The following is a 19,749-nucleotide window of genomic DNA, read 5'->3' on the forward strand; positions in this document are numbered from 1 at the left end:
ACCCCGCCAGCGCTCTAAAAAAATCAATGAAAATCTCAGAAACAGCGGGACGGGAGACTGTAATGTATATTAGCGTGTGTACTCACATACTGCAGTCAATACACTGCTAATCATTTTTGGTTCCCGCATAACCACTATAAGGATTACTAGGCCTAAATCAGATAGCCCTTGTTTCAAGGGTGTTAACCTTCGCCTCGTGTCTGCCAGTCATTTCAGAATTACCCGGCCATCTTGCCTGCCTGAACCCGAACTAAGTCTGTGCCTCTCAACAGTGAGATCAATTTAAATATTGCAACTAATATTGTGCCTCCCAGAGTAGGAAGAAATGTAAATATCGTTTATGGCCGTGTGCGCCATCAGCGCCGGTTGAACTTGTATATATTTTAAAGTGAGAGTAAAATTTGAAAGTTTGGCTCTAACTCCTGCTTCTTTTCATCCTTCTCCGTGACATTCCTGTGGGCTATATTGCCACATCTTTCATTATCTTACAAAGCTATTCTACTTCTTTATATTTTGACCACTAGGTGGCACTTTGGACTATTTCAGTACATAAGTTTAAAGGGGTTTTACTGGATTAGAGAAAAGGGTCCGCCTTTTTTTTCCAGAAACAGTGACCCCCTTGTCTACGAGCGGTGTCAGATATTGTACCCCAGTCCCATTGACTTGAATAGGGTTGAGCTGTAATGCCAGACACAGCACATGGACAGAGAGGCGCTATTTCTGGGGGGGGGGGAAGCAAATACTTTAATTCATTTTAAAGGAGTTGACTACAACCATAGTCCATTTGCCCCCTTAGCAATGCATATAAAAGGAATAAATAATCAATTAGATGTCAATCATCATTAATGCAAAAATGTTACATGGCAATATTATTAAATCTATTTCTGTAGTGACGTCCATATTGTTAAACAGAATGAAAACTTCACCAATTCTTTCCCAAACACAAATTATCGTCTGCAGTTTACTCACATTCTCAAGGGTCCCTCCTTCCAGAAGGGCAGCTGTGATGTAAGCGCAGAGCGAAAGGTCATCTTCTACACCCCCCTGAAAAAAACAATGTATATGTCATTAACCGAATAATTAATCTGATCTCGGGCTAAATTTTTTTATTTATGTTAATGTTAATTTGTCCAATTACTTTTGAGCCCCTGAAATGTGGCGGCTGTGTAGACAAATGGTTGCAATCCCTAAACATTTCACACAGGATATTTTTGTTCAAACCCTTGAATTAAACCTGAAAGTCTAAACTTCAATTTCATCTCAGTTGTTTCATTTCAAATCCAATGTGGTGAGAGCAAAACCCGAATCATGAAGATTGTGTCACTGTCCAAATAATTCTGGACCTAACTGCATATTCCTGTATATAGGGAGCAGTATTATAGTAGATATATTCTTGTATATGGGAGCAGTATTATAGTAGTTATATTCTTGTATATGGGAGCAGTATTATAGTAGTTATATTCTTGTATAAAGGGGGCAGTATTATGGTAGTTATATTCTTGTATATAGGGGCAGTATTATAGTAGTTATATTCTTGTATATAGGGGGCAGTATTATAGTAGCTATATTCTTGTATATAGGGGGCAGTATTATAGTAGTTATATTCTTGTATATATGGGGGCAGTATTATAGTAGTTCAATTCTTGTATATAGGGGCAGTATTATAGTAGTTCAATTCTTGTATATAGGGGCAGTATTATAGTAGTTATATTCTTGTATATAGGAGGCAGTATTATAGTAGTTATATTCTTGTATATAGGGGCAGTATTATAGTAGATATATTCTTGTATACAGGGGGCAGTATTATAGTAGTTATATTCTTATATATAGTATCACTATTATAGTAGTTATATTCTTGTATATAGGGGGCAGTATTATAGTCGTTATATTCTTGTATATAGGGGGCAGTATTATAGTAGTTATATTCTTGTATATAGGGGGCAATATTATAATAGTTATATTCTTGTATATAGGAGCAGTATTATAGTAGTTATATTCTTATATATAGGGGGCAGTATTATAGTAGTTATATTCTTGTATATAGGGGGCAGTATTATAGTAGTTATATTCTTGTATATAGGGGGCAGTATTATAATAGTTATATTCTTGTATATAGGGGGCAGTATTATAGTAGTTATATTCTTGTATATAGGGGAAATATTATAGTAGTTATATTCTTGTATATAGGAGCAGTATTATAGTAGTTATATTCTTGTATATAAGGGGCAGTATTATAGTAGTTATATTCTTGTATATAGGAGGCAGTATTATAGTTGTTATATTCTCGTATATAGGGGCAGTATTATAGTAGTTATATTCTTGTATATAAGGGGCAGTATTATAGTAGTTATATTCTTGTATATAGGAGTAGTATTATAGTAGTTATATTCTTGTATATGGGAGCAGTATTATAGTAGTTATATTCTTGTATAAAGGGGGCAGTATTATGGTAGTTATATTCTTGTATATAGGGGCAGTATTATAGTAGTTATATTCTTGTATATAGGGGCAGTATTATAGTAGTTATATTCTTGTATATATGGGGGCAGTATTATAGTAGTTCAATTCTTGTATATAGGGGCAGTATTATAGTAGTTCAATTCTTGTATATAGGGGCAGTATTATAGTAGTTATATTCTTGTATATAGGAGGCAGTATTATAGTAGTTATATTCTTGTATATAGGGGCAGTATTATAGTAGATATATTCTTGTATACAGGGGGCAGTATTATAGTAGTTATATTCTTATATATAGTATCACTATTATAGTAGTTATATTCTTGTATATAGGGGGCAGTATTATAGTCGTTATATTCTTGTATATAGGGGGCAGTATTATAGTAGTTATATTCTTGTATATAGGGGGCAATATTATAATAGTTATATTCTTGTATATAGGAGCAGTATTATAGTAGTTATATTCTTATATATAGGGGGCAGTATTATAGTAGTTATATTCTTGTATATAGGGGGCAGTATTATAGTAGTTATATTCTTGTATATAGGGGGCAGTATTATAATAGTTATATTCTTGTATATAGGGGCAGTATTATAGTAGTTATATTCTTGTATATAGGGGAAATATTATAGTAGTTATATTCTTGTATATAGGAGCAGTATTATAGTAGTTATATTCTTGTATATAGGAGCAGTATTATAGTAGATATATTCTTGTATATGGGAGCAGTATTATAGTAGTTATATTCTTGTATATAGGAGGCAGTATTATAGTAGTTCTATTCTTGTATATAGAGGCAGTATTATAGTAGTTATATTCTTGTATATGGGGCAGTATTATAGTAGTTATATTCTTGTATATAGGGGGCAGTATTATAGTAGTTATATTCTTGTATATAGAGGGCAGTATTATAGAAGTTATATTCTTGTATATAGGGAGCAGTATTATAGTAGTTATATTCTTGTATATAGGGAGCAGTATTATAGTAGTTATATTCTTGTATATAGGAGGCAGAATTATAGTAGTTATATTCTTGTATGTAGGGGCAGTATTATAGTAGTTATATTCTTGTATATAGGAGCAGTATTATAGTAGTTATATTCTTATATATAGGGGGCAGTATTATAGTAGTTATATTCTTGTATATAGGGGGCAGTATTATAGTAGTTATATACTTGTATATAGAGGGCAGTAATATAATAGTTATATTCTTGTATATAGGGGACAGTATTATAGTAGTTATATTCCTGTATATAGGGGAAATATTATAGTAGTTATATTCTTGTATATAGGAGCAGTATTATAGTAGTTATATTCTTGTATATAGGAGCAGTATTATAGTAGATATATTCTTGTATATGGGAGCAGTATTATAGTAGTTATATTCTTGTATATAGGAGGCAGTATTATAGTAGTTCTATTCTTGTATATAGAGGCAGTATTATAGTAGTTATATTCTTATATATGGGGCAGTATTAAAGTAGTTATATTCTTGTATATAGGGGGCAGTATTATAGTAGTTATATTCTTGTATATAGAGGGCAGTGTTATAGAAGTTATATTCTTGTATATAGGGAGCAGTATTATAGTAGTTATATTCCTGTATATAGGGAGCAGTATTATAGTAGTTATATTCTTGTATATAGGAGGCAGTATTATAGTAGTTATATTCTTATATATGGGGCAGTATTAAAGTAGTTATATTCTTGTATATAGGGGGCAGTATTATAGTAGTTATATTCTTGTATATAGGAGCAGTATTATAGTAGTTATATTCTTGTATATAGGAGCAGTATTATAGTAGTTATATTCTTGTATATAGAGGGCAGTGTTATAGAAGTTATATAGCTACAGGTAATAAGTATAAACGACTCAAATTAAACCCCACATGGCTTACACCTTCTGTGAAAGGGGCAATACATGACAAAAAAAGGGCATTTAAAAAATACAAATCTGAGGGTACAGCTGTAGCCTTTGTAAAATATAAAGAGCTTAATAAAATCTGTAAAAATGTAATAAAATTAGCAAAAATACAAAATGAAAGGCAGGTGGCCAAGGATAGTAAAACAAATCCTAAAAAATTCTTCAAGCATATAAATGCAAAAAAGCCAAGGTCTGAACATGTAGGACCCCTAGATAATGGTAATGGGGAGTTGATCACAGGGGATCAAGAGAAGGCAGAGTTACTAAATGGGTTCTTTAGCTCTGTATATACAACTGAAGAAAGAGCAGCTGATGTAGTCGGTGCCAGTGCTGTTAATATATCAGTTGATATACTGAATTGGATGAATGTAGATATGGTCCAAGCTAAATTAAATAAAATAAATGTGCACAAGGCTCCGGGACCAGATGGGTTACACCCTAGAATTCTTAAAGAGCTTAGTTCAGTTATTTCTGTCCCCCTTTTCATAATATTCAGAGAATCTCTAGTGACTGGTATAGTGCCTAGGGACTGGCGCAGGGCAAATGTGGTGCCTATTTTCAAAAAGGGCTCTAGGTCTTCCCCGGGTAATTATAGACCAGTAAGCTTAACATCAATTGTGGGGAAAATGTTTGAGGGGCTATTGAGGGACTATATACAGGATTATGTGACAATAAATAGCATTATAAGTGACAGCCAGCACGGTTTTACTAAGGACAGAAGTTGTCAAACTAACCTAATCTGTTTTTATGAAGAGGTGAGCAGAAGTCTAGACAGAGGGGCCGCTGTGGATTTAGTGTTTTTGGACTTTGCAAAGGCATTTGACACTGTCCCCCATAGACGCCTAATGGGTAAATTAAGGACTATAGGTTTAGAAAATATAGTTTGTAATTGGATTGAGAATTGGCTCAAGGACCGTATCCAGAGGGTTGTGGTCAAGGATTCCTTCTCTGAATGGTCCCCGGTTATAAGTGGTGTACCCCAGGGTTCAGTGCTGGGACCACTATTATTCAACTTATTTATTAATGATATAGAGGAAGGGATTAATAGCACTATTTCTATTTTTGCAGATGACACCAAGCTATGTAATATAGTTCAGACTATGGAAGATGTTCATGAATTACAGGCAGATTTAAACAAACTAAGTGTTTGGGCGTCCACTTGGCAAATGAAGTTTAATGTAGATAAATGTAAAGTTATGCATCTTGGTACCAACAACCTGCATGCATCATATGTCCTAGGGGGCGCTACACTGGCGGATTCACTTGTTGAGAAGGATCTGGGTGTACTTGTAAATCATAAACTCAATAACAGCATGCAGTGTCAATCAGCTGCTTCAAAGGCCAGCAAGATATTGTCGTGTATTAAAAGAGGCATGGACTCGCGGGACAGAGATGTAATATTGCCACTTTACAAAGCATTAGTGAGGCCTCATCTAGAATATGCAGTTCAGTTCTGGGCTCCAGTTCATAGAAAGGATGCCCTGGAGTTGGAAAAAATACAAAGAAGAGCAACGAAGCTAATAAGGGGCATGGAGAATTTAAGTTATGAGGAAAGATTGAAAGAATTAAACCTATTTAGCCTTGAAAAAAGAAGACTAAGGGGGGACATGATTAACTTATATAAATATATTAATGGCACATACAAAAAATATGGTGAAATCCTGTTCCTTGTAAAACCCCCTCAAAAAACAAGGGGGCACTCCCTCCGTCTGGAGAAAAAAAGGTTCAAGCTGCAGAGGCGACAAGGCTTCTTTACAGTGAGAACTGTGAATTTATGGAATAGCCTACCGCAGGAGCTGGTCACAGCAGGGACAGTAGATGGCTTTAAAAAAGGGTTAGATAATTTCCTAGAACAAAAAAATATTAGCTCCTATGTGTAGAAATTTTTCCTTCCCTTTTCCCTTCCCTTGGTTGAACTTGATGGACATGTGTCTTTTTTCAGCCGTACTAACTATGTAACTATGTAACTATATTCTTGTATATAGGGAGCAGTATTATAGTAGTTATATTCTTGTATATAGGGAGCAGTATTATAGTAGTTATATTCTTGTATATAGGGAGCAGTATTATAGTAGTTATATTCTTGTATATAGGAGGCAGTATTATAGTAGTTATATTCTTGTATATAGAGGGCAATATTCTAGAAGTTATATTCTTGTATATAGGGGCAGTATTATAGTAGTTATATTCTTGTATATAGGGGCAATATTCTATTAGTTATATTCTTGTATATAGGAGCAGTATTATAGTAGTTATATTTTTGTATATAGGGGGCAGTATTATAGTAGTTATATTCTTGTATATAGGGGCAGTATTATAGTAGTTATATTCTTGTATATAGGGGCAGTATTATAGTAGTTATATTCTTGTATATAGGGGCAGTATTATAGTAGTTATACTCTAGTATATAGGAGCAGTATTATAGTAGTTATATTCTTGTATATAGTGGCAGTATTATAGTAGTTATATTCTTGTACATAGGGGGCAGTATTATAGTAATTATATTCTTGTATGTAGGGGGCAGTATTATAGTAGTTATATTCTTGTATATAGGAGCAGTATTATAGTAGTTATATTCTTGTATGTAGGGGGCAGTATTATAGTAGTTATATTCCTGTATATAGGGGGCAGTATTATAATAGTAAGGTTTCTGCCATTAAGGCAGAGCATTATTTTAGTTACATTTGGGTCAGTCGTATAGCAAACATATTTATACCAGGGGCACAGTATTAGAGAATATATATTTTTATCGTTTGGAATTTTGTTATATTAATAGTATATTCTTTAGAAGGAATATTATAATAGTTAACCCCTTAGTGACCACTAATACGCCTTTTCACGTGAGTCACTAATGGGCTTTAGGCTAGGCTGACGCCTTTTCACGTCAGCCTAGTCTAAGTCCTGCACGGGTCTCCCGTGCAGGCAGGAGCCGGGGCTCTGCTGTCTGATGACAGCTGAGCTCCTGCTCCAACGCCCGCGATCGCGGCCGTTTAACCCGTTAAATGCCGCCGTCAATAGCGACCGCGGCATTTAACTTTGTTTACAGAGGGAGTGCGCTCCCTCTGTCACCCATCGGCGGCCCGCGAATGCAATCGCGGGTCTCCGATGGGCTGTCATGGCAGCCGGGGGCTTGATAAAAGATTGCCTGTCAGATTTACACCGACAGGCAATAATGCTCTGGTATACGAAGTTATATTATAGCAGCGATCGGAATATCGCACAGTAAAGTCCCCTAGTGGGACTAATAAAATAAGTCATCAAAGTGAAATAAAGATTATTAATAAAAAGTACAGTAAAAAAAAAAAAAAAAACATTTTTTTCCATAAAAAGTGGTTTTATTTAGTAAAAGTGTAAAAAAAAAAAAAAAAGTACACATATGTGGTATCGCCGCGACCGTAATGACTCCATTAATAAAGTTAATATGTAATTTAAACCGCAAAGTGAACACCGTAAAAAAAAACGCAAAAAAACTTGGCGAAATTGCAATTGTTTTCCATTGCCCCCCCAAAAAAGTCATAATAAAAATGAATTAATAAGTGCCATACACCCCAAAACAGTACCATTCAAAACTACGTCTTGTCCCGCAGAAAACAAGCCCAAAAAATCACTACATTGATGGAAAAATAAAAAAATGACGGCTCTTGGAAAGAGACGATGCAAAAACAAATAATTTTAGTTCAAAAGTGTTTTTATTGTGCAAAAGTCGTAAAACATAAAAAAACCTCTACATATGTGGTACCGACCCATAGAATAAAGGTAACATGTTATTTACGTCGCATAGTGAACGGCGTCAATTTAAAAACGCATAGAACAATGGCGAAATTTCAGGTTTTTTTTCATAATCCCCCCCAAAAAGGTTAATAAAAGTTAATATAAAAATTATATGTACCCAAAAATGGTGCTATTAAAAAGCACAACTAATCCCGCAAAAAACAAGTCCTCATACAGCTATGTAGACGAAAAAATAAAAAAGTTATAGCTCTTTGAATGCGACTATAGAAAAACGAATAAAATAGCTTGGTCATTTGGGCCTAAAATGGGCTGGTCACTAAGGGGTTAAATTCTTGTTTATATTATGAAGTATTACAGTTGTTATTTTCCTGAAAATTGTAGGTACATCTGAAATGGTAGAATACGTGGCCAGTTGAGATATTGGTGAAAATTAGTCCACACAGCAGCATTGTCCAACTCCATGTGCACTTGGTATTATATTGTTACTATATCTTATTTTAAGAATTTCTGAGCTACATAATGAGAAGCGCACATCTCCATCACTGTTACCTTCATGAGTGTGTGATACAGTTTTCCTCGATTGATGAAGGAACCATCAGGTTGCTGCTGCAGACGAAGCCATGCCACTGCTGGGCTCAGGACGTTATCATCATCAATAAATATGTAAATCCTACACTGGTAAAATACCTTGATCACAAAAGCAGTGAGCCTGGGGACATAGACCGTACCATGAGTAGGATGGAAAGCCGTATGGTAAAGAAAAAAACAATGTCAAATCATAGGACAATGAGAGAGTATGATACAACATACAATATTCTTTACTGTTCCAGGTTTGCTTGACGCATTGTAATATGTAGCGCTTTTACTGATACTTAGTGTTAATTATGAAACCTTATAATTTTTGAAAAACCTGAAATGATTATCACCCTACTTCAAACTTCTAGTTAATGATGGAAAAGTCACAACTATTGAAAAACTACTTGTGGTTGTCACTTTCCTTCTTATCACAAAGCATCCACTCACAGCCCTCCAACACCTTCTAACATCAGCTGTTTTAAACCTTGAAGGTGTTAAAGCGCAGCTATCGTTATATATAGTACATGTGAATATCTTATATAGGGCAGCTTTCTCTCTCTGTAAATATGTAGAGCTAAATCCACCAAAAACGTTTAAGTAAAAAGAAGAAAAAAAAAAAAGAGGGGAAGGAGGGGGATGCAGCTGCAATTTACAGGTTAGACACACAATATCTGGCATGTTTGTGACTTTTTTTTGTACATTTTATGTAATTTACATCAGAGACAACTCGTCTCATAGCGAAATCGACGCGGCGTTCACATGGCACCCAAGGAAACAACGGATTTTGCCGGAGGAAGTCTTCTCGGGCTATACATTCTCCATGCATTGTTTAAAAAGGAGGATTACATGGCAGCCATTCAATGTTTATTACATAGACGACTCAAGTCTTCTAGAATAGGATTCCCTTTTAGAGAGCGCCTCTCCGTTCTGGCTCATAGAGGGAGATATCCTTTTCGTTTTTTTAACGACTGTCACACGGACCCCTGTATTTCAATGGGGCTGTTCATGTGGCCATTGCTTTAATGGACCGTGTGAAGGGTCCGTGAAAAAATAGGACATGTCCTATTTTTGTCAGTTTTCACGGATCCTTCAATAGACTCAAGTCTATGAGGAATCCGTTGAAAACGGGTTCCGCATGGGAGCGAATGGGAAGTAATAAATGGCGGTTTTTTCACGTTCAAGTTTACACTCGTTAGTCTGAATAAGCCCTAACAGTTCTTTACTTCGGAATATTAAAAAAAATATGATTACAATAAACCCCTGTTGTTTTTTGGGGGGGTTGCGTTAATTTTTTCTTGTTTTTTTCTTTTTTTCTAGACAAAAAGAAAATCAAGTGGGGGGTGGAATATTCACCAAGTACTTCCTTCCGCATCACTCATTCCGAATGCACTATACGACCCATCCGTGCGTTTGTAGGAGAGCTCTCGTTGATATCCTGGTGACGAGAGACATTATAATAGTAGTTAGTGGTGGCTTAGATTTCACAACAACAATTGGTGGGACGAGAAACAAGAACTTTTACGAGGCACAAATGGCACCAAATGAAGGACTTCCAAAACATTATCTTTAATTGATAGTTATAGAAAATAATCTAGTACCCGGTAGACAGTAGATTCTTGGTAGATGCTTATCATCTACTTGGAAGATCTTTGTCATAGAGAAAAGCTCCATCACCACGGAGCACCATATGTGAGAGTATTTATGACTCACCACTTTGCAGGTAGCCTATGGCGGTTTGTTTTTGTGCATCTCTCAACTGTACCGAGGCTGTCAGATAATCCAGCACATATACAATGGGTGCCATGGTCAGCATGTTCTGCTCTCCGCAGCCATACGGCATTGCGATGAGATGATCAAGATTTTGCAATGCCGTACCTAGAATGTCACCTAAAACAAAATTTGGGAGGCTTACTAAGAAAAATGCACAAGAATTATGGCATTCAAAAACAGTGGCGTAGATGCTGTGTGCCAAATTTATAAAGTGTTTGCACCTTCCGCAACAAAATATGGTGCAAAACATTTATGTAAATTTTGCGGTGGTATAAAGAATGGAAAAGGGTCTCACATGTCTAGCAGGATGCGCCAATTTTATCATACATTGATAAATTCGGGGTATTGTCCACCTGTCATTTTATCCTAACTTTAAGACCGTATTAATAAATCACCACAACTTTCGAAAAACTTCTGACAAGTCATAGTGACATGACAGAAGTTTTGATCGGTGGGGTCCGAGCCCTGAGACCCCCACCGATCTCTAAAACAAAACGGTAGAAGTGCTACGGTGAACGATGCACCGTTTCGTTTCTGATTGGCTTTCTTCGGAGAGAGCCAAGCAAGCAGTGTACAGACTCAATAGAAAGTCTATGAGTCCGTACACTGCTTGCTCGGCTTTAAGAGAAAAGCTGATCACAAATGAAGCTGCACAGCCCTCCACTGAGCGCTTCTGCCACTTCGTTATAACGATCGGTGGGGGTCTCAGCACTCGGAACACAAACGATCAAAACTTCTGACATGTCACTATGACATGTCAGAAGTTTTCTAAAAGTTTAGTTACTCTTTTATACATGATGTATTTGATCTTGTTCACAGCAATTGATCTATTGGATCTCTATTTAAAAAATGTAATCTTACCCATCACAGAAATATACGCGCTCTCTGATTGGTTCACCCAGTTATTTGGAAGCTCAAGTGTGAAATATGTTTGTATACCTTGACTGGAATCTAGAAACAGAACAAGAGATATATTCATTAGATTCAACATTTCATATCTGACAAAAGTCCTGTACTTGGAAATCTTGATTTTTTAAAACATTTGTCATATACAATAAACTCCATCCCCTCCTCCAACGAAAAGGGGGCTGCATAAATATATAGGGATCATACAAGTATAGTGATTTTATAGTAAATGATGGGTTAAATAGACAAGCGACATCTTTGCACCCCCACTTCAATATACAAGTATTTAAGTGTTACCATTCAGACATAAGTAGACATTTTGAGTAATCTCTTTCCTGACGCCTCTAGGCTAGAAAGAAAGAAAAAAAAAAAGCATAAAAGGCCATATAAATAACAAGCAAATACAGTTTAGAGCAGAAATCTGTCATTAAATGTTACGTCTATCCGATTGTTACATGCTATGATTGGGAAAATATGTTTATGTAGTGCCATTATAGTTCTTTAAAACTTACTTTGACTAGAAGTACTCTTTGCAGTATGTCTAGATTTCCACTCGGGGGTACATATGGCTTCTTTCCTTCACATAGATCATTGCTGTTCACAGCTTCAGCTCTCACAATGATGGTCAACAATCCTAGAGACACATATAATGCATGGTAAATATGATTAAATCTCTCACTTATCTCGAAAGCAATGCATGCAGAGTCAATCTTTGGGAGCCTGGGGCCAATCTAGGGAGCCTGAGGCTGATGTAGGGAGCCAGGGGGCCGATCTAGGGAGCCAGGGGGCCGATCTAGGGAGCCGGGGGCCGATCTAGGGAGCCGGGGGCCAATATAGGGAGCCGAAGGCCAATCTAGGGAGCCTGGGGCTGATCTAGAGAGCCGGGGGCTGATCTAGGGAGCCTGGGGCCGATCTAAGGAGCCTGGGGCTGATCTAGGGAGCCTGGGGTTGATCTAGAGAGCCGGGGGCTGATCTAGAGAGCCTGGGGCCGATCTAGGGAGGCTGAGGCTGATCAAGGGAGTCTGGGCCCAATCTAGGGAGCCTGGGGTCTATCTAGGGAGTCTGGGGCAGAATTAGGGAGTCTGAAGCCTATCTAGGGAGCCTGGGGCAAATTTAGGGAGCCTGGGGGCAATCTAGGGACCCTTGGGCCGATCTAGGGACCATAGGGCTCATCTAGCGAGCTTTGGACCCTACAGGTAGGCCATGTTTCAGCTACTACATTTCTGAATTAATTATATTATAAAATCTACTGTTATCACTGTATACGGAAGTCATAAATAGGGACTAAGAATATTGGGGAAAAACATAACCCGCAAAAAATAATAAAAACTCAATACAAATCTGCAAATCTTTATCTGTAACAACAACAAGCTGGTGGCATCTGGTCAGTACTAAGCAAAAGCCAGCAGAATTCTGAATGCAGCTCTGGATGAGAGTATAAAATATGATCTTCACAACATAAGTAAAGCATTATATGTAGATTATATTTGGATGTAAACATCAAAAGATGTTCCCACAACACGACCTGTGGAACGTCCCAGTTACAGGCACCCAGGGTAATTACCTATCTTGTTGGTAGTGATACTCCAGATGAAGGTAATCGCTTGATTGGCACAAATACATCCAGAGTATATACAGTTCGGGCATTCTATCACTGAGAAATCTGTAGTATTGAGCAGGGTTATCTGGACCTATGCAACACAGTACAAAGAAAATGTACAGCTTAGCAGTAAATGGATACACCCACGTAAAGGGCAATGTCATAAAATAAGAAAAAGTTTCCAATCCTAACAAGGTTTGGTAATTGCATGGTAACTATTCCCACAGCCAAGTCATACATGCTGCTTTGGAGACCATTGTACTGCAGAAAAATCTCCAAAAATATAATAAGCACATTACAATTTGAAAAACAATTTGAAAAACATTTTCAAAAACATCCTGTGTAAAAAAAATAAAAATAAAATGTTGTTTGGGAAAGAAGAATTACAACACCAATGACATACTGAAAGATCATATAAATATATATATATATATATATATATATATATATATATATATATTTGACTTGAAAATGCCTTCATAGAGGAGGTGAAACGTTGTGGTTCCATGTTGGATGAATAAATTCACTTTATTTGAGTGCTGCTTCACGTTCTCTTTTTTATATGTATATATATATATATATATATATATATATATATATATATATATATATATAAATATATATATACATACACACACACACACATTATATGTACAAAAGTATTGGGAGACCTACACGGGCCTGGGAAGGTTTTCTATAAGATTTTGGGGTGTCTGTGGGAATTTTTGCCTATTATCCAGAAGATCATTTGTGTGGTCAGACACTGATGTTGGGGGAGGGGGCCGGGCTCACAATCTCCGTACTAGTTCATCCCAAAGGTGTTGGATGAGGTTGAGGTCAGGACTCTGTGTGGCCGGTCAAGTCCTTCCACATTAAACTCGCCCACCTATTTCTTTATGGACCTTGTACCATGGGGAGTAGAAAAGGGCCAAACCCCAAACTTTTCCCACGAAGTTGGAAGCTAGAATTGTCCAAAATGTCTTGTGTGCTGAAGAATTAAGATTTCCCAGGAATTAAGGGCCCGACCCTGAAAAACACCCCCATAGCATTATCCCTCCTCCACCAAACTTTACAGTGGGCACAATGCATTCAGGCTTGTAACGTTCTCCTGGCATTCACCAGACTCATCAATCAGACCGCCAGATAGAGAAGCGTCACTGCACAGAACACGTTGCCACTGCTCCAGAGTTCAGCCGCGGCGGCTTTACACCCCTCCATCTGACACTTGGCATTGTGGTTGGTGATGCAAAGCTGGCATGCAGCTGCTCGGCCCCCATGCCATGAAGCTCCATGGCACGGTTTTTGTATGGATGTTAATACCAGAGGAGGTTTGGACTCTGCAGTTATTGAGTCAGCAGAGCGTTGGCGACTTTAATGCACTATGCTTCTCAGCACTCGGTGCCCCCGCTCCGTAACTTTACGTGGTCTACAGTACCACGCTGGTATTCACTGATCTCTTTACAACGACCTCTTCTGTTACAAATGTCTGTAAAGGCGACTGCATGGCGAGTGCTGGATGTTATACACCTGTGGCAATGAGACTAAATTAAACATCTGAATTCAATGATTAAGAGGGGGGGGCAATACTTTGGTTTATATAGTGTGTGTTTATATATAAATGTGTGCTAAGAACCTTCCTATTGTAAGTAGATTCAGCAGTAATGCATATTTATTTATATTTAGTGGCTTAGGTGGCATTAGTGTTCGCAGTGTGCTGTCGCTATTTTCTTGTGTGCTGTATAAATTTGCAGCCACAGGCGTTCTTGCACCTGTATAAACGTTTTGTATCATTTTGTTGGAATGTGCTGTTCAAACTTTTGTGTTGTTTATGTGATTCATATATGTGGGGTTAGTGACTGCCTCCAGTTTTTTGATCTTGCACTCCTCCCATTCTGTTCTGCCCTGGGTGATTTTAATTAGTTTAATGCTGGTTCCTACCATCCCCAAGAATATGTAGGTTTAGTCCCTGTTCTGGGTGTATGTGCAGCATAGGTTCCCACCTCATAGAGGTCGCCTTGTCGTGGCAGGTGGGCTCACACAATTTGATCAAAATGTGTGCTAAGAACCTCCTTATTGAAAGTAGAAAAGTAGATTTAGCAGTAATGCATATTTATTTATATTCAGTGGCTCAGGTGGCATTAGTGTTCACAGTGTGCTGTGGCCATTTTATTGTGTCCTATATATATATATATATATATATATATATATATATATAAAACCAATCCTTATGATTCATTAGTGAGTACCTACATAACATTAGACATGTCAATAAACTACATGGGAAAGTGGACACATATTTCGGGGAATCAAGAAAGTAAAGATTTAATTATCTCCAGTTTAACCTATCAGTGTCTGACCAAAACTGAGTGATTAACTAAGATAACTTCCTAAAACATTTTTTTTTAATATAAATTACCTTCAAACACTGATTGAGATAATTGAATACAGAAGCTTTTAGAGTGAGTGTCTCTCCTTGGATGATGGAATATGGCAGAGTAAGTTCTACAAAGAATGGTTTAAAGACGGTCAAAGAAACTTGTGAGGAGAGGGCAAAACCAATGTCTCCCACACAGAAGGCTCTGGCATTGAATTTTGTGATCGTGTCCGGGACGGTGACTTCAATGCTTGAATGACCGAATTTACTATAAAAGAAGTCAGACAGATAAGTATTAAAGTATACCTGAAAACAAGTAAATCTACATTAAGTCTGATCACAAAATCTTAAGAAATCGACATATTTAAAGCTCATGCTTCTAATCCAGCCAGAAGCCACATCTTATCCCGGACAAACCCCCAAGATTTTTTTTTATCAATTCACCACTTGTCATTCCAGACAAACCCCAAAGGACAATTACATGAATTTACAGCATGTCATCCCGGATAAATATCAATAAATATTTTCATAAATTCGCCACTTGATATTCCGGGCAAACCCCCAAGAATCCTTATATCCCATTAACCACCTATTCGTAAAATTTTAACTTGGACATGAATGTCTAGATGTTCTACCCCTCTATTTTTACCAAATGTGCATATTTTTTTTTTTGCCTGATTTCAGTTATTGAATAGACATCAGAATGTTTGCTTTTACAGTACCGTATTTGTCAGACTATAAGACGCACCTGACTATAAAACGCACCCAGGTTTTAGACAACAGAAAATAGGAAAAAATCTAATATTTTACTACATTTTAAAAGAAAAAAGTATTTGTTAAAAAAAATGTGTCCTGTTTCAACACATTCTGAGCCATAACTTTTTTTTTTCTGTTGATTGAGCAGTGTGAGGACTTATTTTTTGCGTGACGAGCTGAAGTTTTTATTGCCACCAATTTTTGGTACAAACGATTTTTTGATCACTTTTTATTTCATTTTTTTTTTTAGCGCTAAGGTGACCAAGAAACAAAGATTCTGGTGTTTTAAATTAAATAATTATTTTTTTTACGTCGTTGACCGTGTGAGTTAAATAATGGTATATTGTAATATTTCGGACTTTTACAGACGCAGCAATACCAATTTTTAAAAAAAATGTATTTATTACATTGTGCTTGGGGAAGAATGTGAAAAGGTTTTTTTTTTAACTTTTAATATTTTTGGATTTTTTTTACACTCCTGAAAATGTATCTAACTTTTTTTTTACACATTTTATTAGTTCCCCTAGGGGACTTGAACCAGCGATTGTTAGATCACTAGCACAATACACTGAAATACAAATGCAGTGTATCGAGCTGGCTCAGCACGTGAGCTTGCTCCAAACATCACCCCCCGTTCCATAACGGGCCGGCACGTCATGGGTCGGGAAAGGGTTAAGGAAGCAGTCCGGAGGGTCTGGCGCAGCCGGGCCCCTTGACTGACAATTTTAAGACGCAGGGACTTTTTAGCTAGATTTATTCTTTCTAAAATAGATTTTGGGCTGATATTACATTTACTGATTATCTTTGTACATCTTAACTTATAATGCCACAGTCTGAGGTGCATGTGAATGTCTGGAATATCCAGCCAATCAGTAAACACATTTCACGGGTGAAATGCGAGTCAATTAGCTTGTCACATTGGGGGGGAAATAGAGTCAATCAGTGATTAGCTGTCTAGTAGCACACCTGAAGTATAGTCCAAGGATGCATGTTCTTTCTTTCTATTTGACTGTGTCTGGGTGAGCTGCTCATTTAGATGCCATATGATGGTGGCTTCATTTTTGGTTTAATGTACACTATGCGTTCTGTACAAGACCCTTTAGTCTTTATTTTTTTTCTGAAGTTTAGTTGACATCTCGGTGGTCTGGAACCAATCACCACATTTCCATAGAGTTAGGGTCTCAAGTCACAATATTTTCAAGTTTCAGTGATGGCTCTCGAACAAATTAATTTTGAGACTTATAGAATCACTATATTTTGAGTATGGCGGATTCCAGTAAAACGGTTATTCTTATTAGAACCCCCAAAACTAATCATTATAAAACCATCATAAACATTTCCCTGATCCTATAACTGTATATTTATAGCAATGGAAGACCTATTTCCTTATAGACAATTACCCAATAGGGACAAGGCTCCAGAGCCAGGTTTTAGGGAAATATTTCCTCACATCACTGTTAGCCGGTTGAGAGGACTCATTTGGCTGCTCTTTCTGCACTTCAACTGTGGAAGATTGCAAACTTCAGTGCCAATTCATGCAGTTTTATGAATACATACCAGAAATCCAATTTAGAGTTTCTAACTTCAATCATTTCAAATTCTTTATCTAGAATTTTTTTTAAATGTGTGATTTAAACTACATAAAGTTACGTAAATTTGAGAATATTTTTTATCTTGTTCTATATATATAAACACAGCTTATTTTTAGAATTCTAGCTGCTCTTGGAAACAGTCAGTAGTATAATAATAATAATAATAATAATAATAATAATAATTATAACCCTTGCATAGCACCAATGTATTTTGCAGCACTTTACTCTACAATTCAGATGGTAAATGTACAAACAAAATCAGTCATTACATAGTGACAAAAAACTAACAATGCGAACAAGAGTTTACAGTCTCTAGTAAATTTAGTTTTCCTCCACTGATAGATTGTAACTTATCTTGCACTGAACTTTAGCTACAACCTATATTTGTGCAGCTGAATTCATAATTCTGCTGGTTGTTATTGGAAATAGCCAACAAGATTGTCGACGGACACAATCTTAACAGCTTATCTGGAGTGTAATAATTCAGTGGGTTCATTTTCTAACATTACATTACTCTACAGTGCCTGGTGTAAAAACTATAATTACTAAAATGTAAATTAGCAGAGTAAACTCCGAACAAGTAGGGAATTCCGAGCAATTTGAGCTCTGAAGTATACTGAATTGTGAATGCAGCTCTGAAGTACATACTAGTTGTTATTTAAGATCAGTACAATATTAGTCTATGATTTTTTTGCCTTATAATTTGATTAATCTATTAAAAGGAATAGTTTGCATTTGCATTTGATTAAAAACGTACTACATCATAACACATTTTAGAATTTTTTGCAAACATCATTATAATCAAATTTCTGTATCATAATGTTGTAAACCTGTCCCAAAGTACTATAGATCAACACATTAATAAAAAATAAAAAAGGTAAAGATACAATCTCTTACTGGCTAAAGGGATTGGCATAAACCAAGGACAGAATTCCATCTTCTCCACTGGCTGCAGTATTTCAGTGTTTGTCAGAATCTTCAGACCAGTCTCCTGTTATAGGATATAAAGAAATGCAGTAAAGGGAAAACTTAACAAGGGTAACTAAAGTTTCAGAAAACTTGTGACATGTCATAGTGATATGTCATAAGTTTTGATCGGTGGGGCTCTGATCACTGAGATCCCCATCGATCGCTAAACCTAAGCGGCAGAAGTGCTCATGTGAGCGCTGTGCCGCTTCACTTCCCATTGTTTTTTTTCATAAAGCCGAGCAGTTGGTGTACGGACTCACAGACTCCATTGAATCTGTACACGTTACCTCGAGAAAAGCCGATCAGAAACAAAGCGGCTCAGCGCTCACCCGATGACTTCTGCCACTTTGATTTAGCGATCGGTGGGAGGTCTTAGTGCTCAAAACCCCACCGATCAAAACTTTTGACATGTCAGAAGTTTACTGAAAGTTTAGTTACCCTAAACTAAAATAAAAGCCTATCTTATGTGTATCTGCTGGGAAGTGAAATGCAATATAGGCTGTAGTCTTTTCAACTAAGTTAGTGGCGAAAAGTCCAGAAAAAACCCTGTGCCCCTACTGTACTTTATCTACTATATCCCCAATACTGAGCACCTTCAGGAACGATTACATAAACACGTGTGAAAGATATTGGTACACATTGAACCCTTTACAGTAGCTGTACAGTTACGTCATGGTCATAGGCACATAAGCTGTTGACTGCCAGCTGGGGTCCCACTGCAACGGCCTGGATCGGAGATAAATTTGAACCCAACCGTTTAAACCTTTAAGTGCTGCAGTCAATAGCGACCACAGCATTTATGTGGTTTGACAGAGGGAGTCGATTCTCTTTGTCACCCATCAGAGGCCCACGAAAGTGATCGCGGGCTTCTGGTGGGATGCCATGGCAGCCAGGAACTTACCAAAGGACACGAGGCCTGCCATGGCAGTATGTATATTAGGCTGTGCCAGAGGTATGGCCTAAAAGACTGCCTGTTAGTCTTACACTGACTTGCAGTAAAGCATTATAGAAGCAAATAAGCAAATCGATTGGTGACGTCCACGAGTGGGACTAAAGGAAAAATGAAAAAAATAGAGGAGCATTAAATAGAAGA

At 37.0% G+C, this 19,749-nt stretch overlaps 1 protein-coding gene across 1 annotated transcript in view; it reads right to left on the reverse strand.

Moving 5' to 3' along the window:
• LOC142663865 (alpha-2-macroglobulin-like protein 1) overlaps positions 1-19,749 on the reverse strand; it is a 61,869-nt gene that overhangs the window by 12,002 nt on the left and 30,118 nt on the right. Inside the window, exons 14-24 of the mRNA XM_075842697.1 lie at positions 18,585-18,678; positions 17,496-17,583; positions 15,382-15,607; positions 12,930-13,056; positions 11,878-11,999; positions 11,663-11,714; positions 11,321-11,410; positions 10,400-10,576; positions 10,043-10,124; positions 8,663-8,822; positions 970-1,044 (exon numbers count right to left, since the gene is read on the reverse strand). Of these exons, the coding sequence (XP_075698812.1) occupies positions 970-1,044; positions 8,663-8,822; positions 10,043-10,124; positions 10,400-10,576; positions 11,321-11,410; positions 11,663-11,714; positions 11,878-11,999; positions 12,930-13,056; positions 15,382-15,607; positions 17,496-17,583; positions 18,585-18,678 (1,293 nt within the window). The remainder of the gene's footprint in view (positions 1-969; positions 1,045-8,662; positions 8,823-10,042; positions 10,125-10,399; positions 10,577-11,320; positions 11,411-11,662; positions 11,715-11,877; positions 12,000-12,929; positions 13,057-15,381; positions 15,608-17,495; positions 17,584-18,584; positions 18,679-19,749) is intronic.

The sequence above is a fragment of the Rhinoderma darwinii genome, chromosome 11 (assembly GCF_050947455.1).
Source record: "Rhinoderma darwinii isolate aRhiDar2 chromosome 11, aRhiDar2.hap1, whole genome shotgun sequence".
NCBI classification, from domain to species: Eukaryota; Metazoa; Chordata; class Amphibia; order Anura; family Rhinodermatidae; genus Rhinoderma; species Rhinoderma darwinii.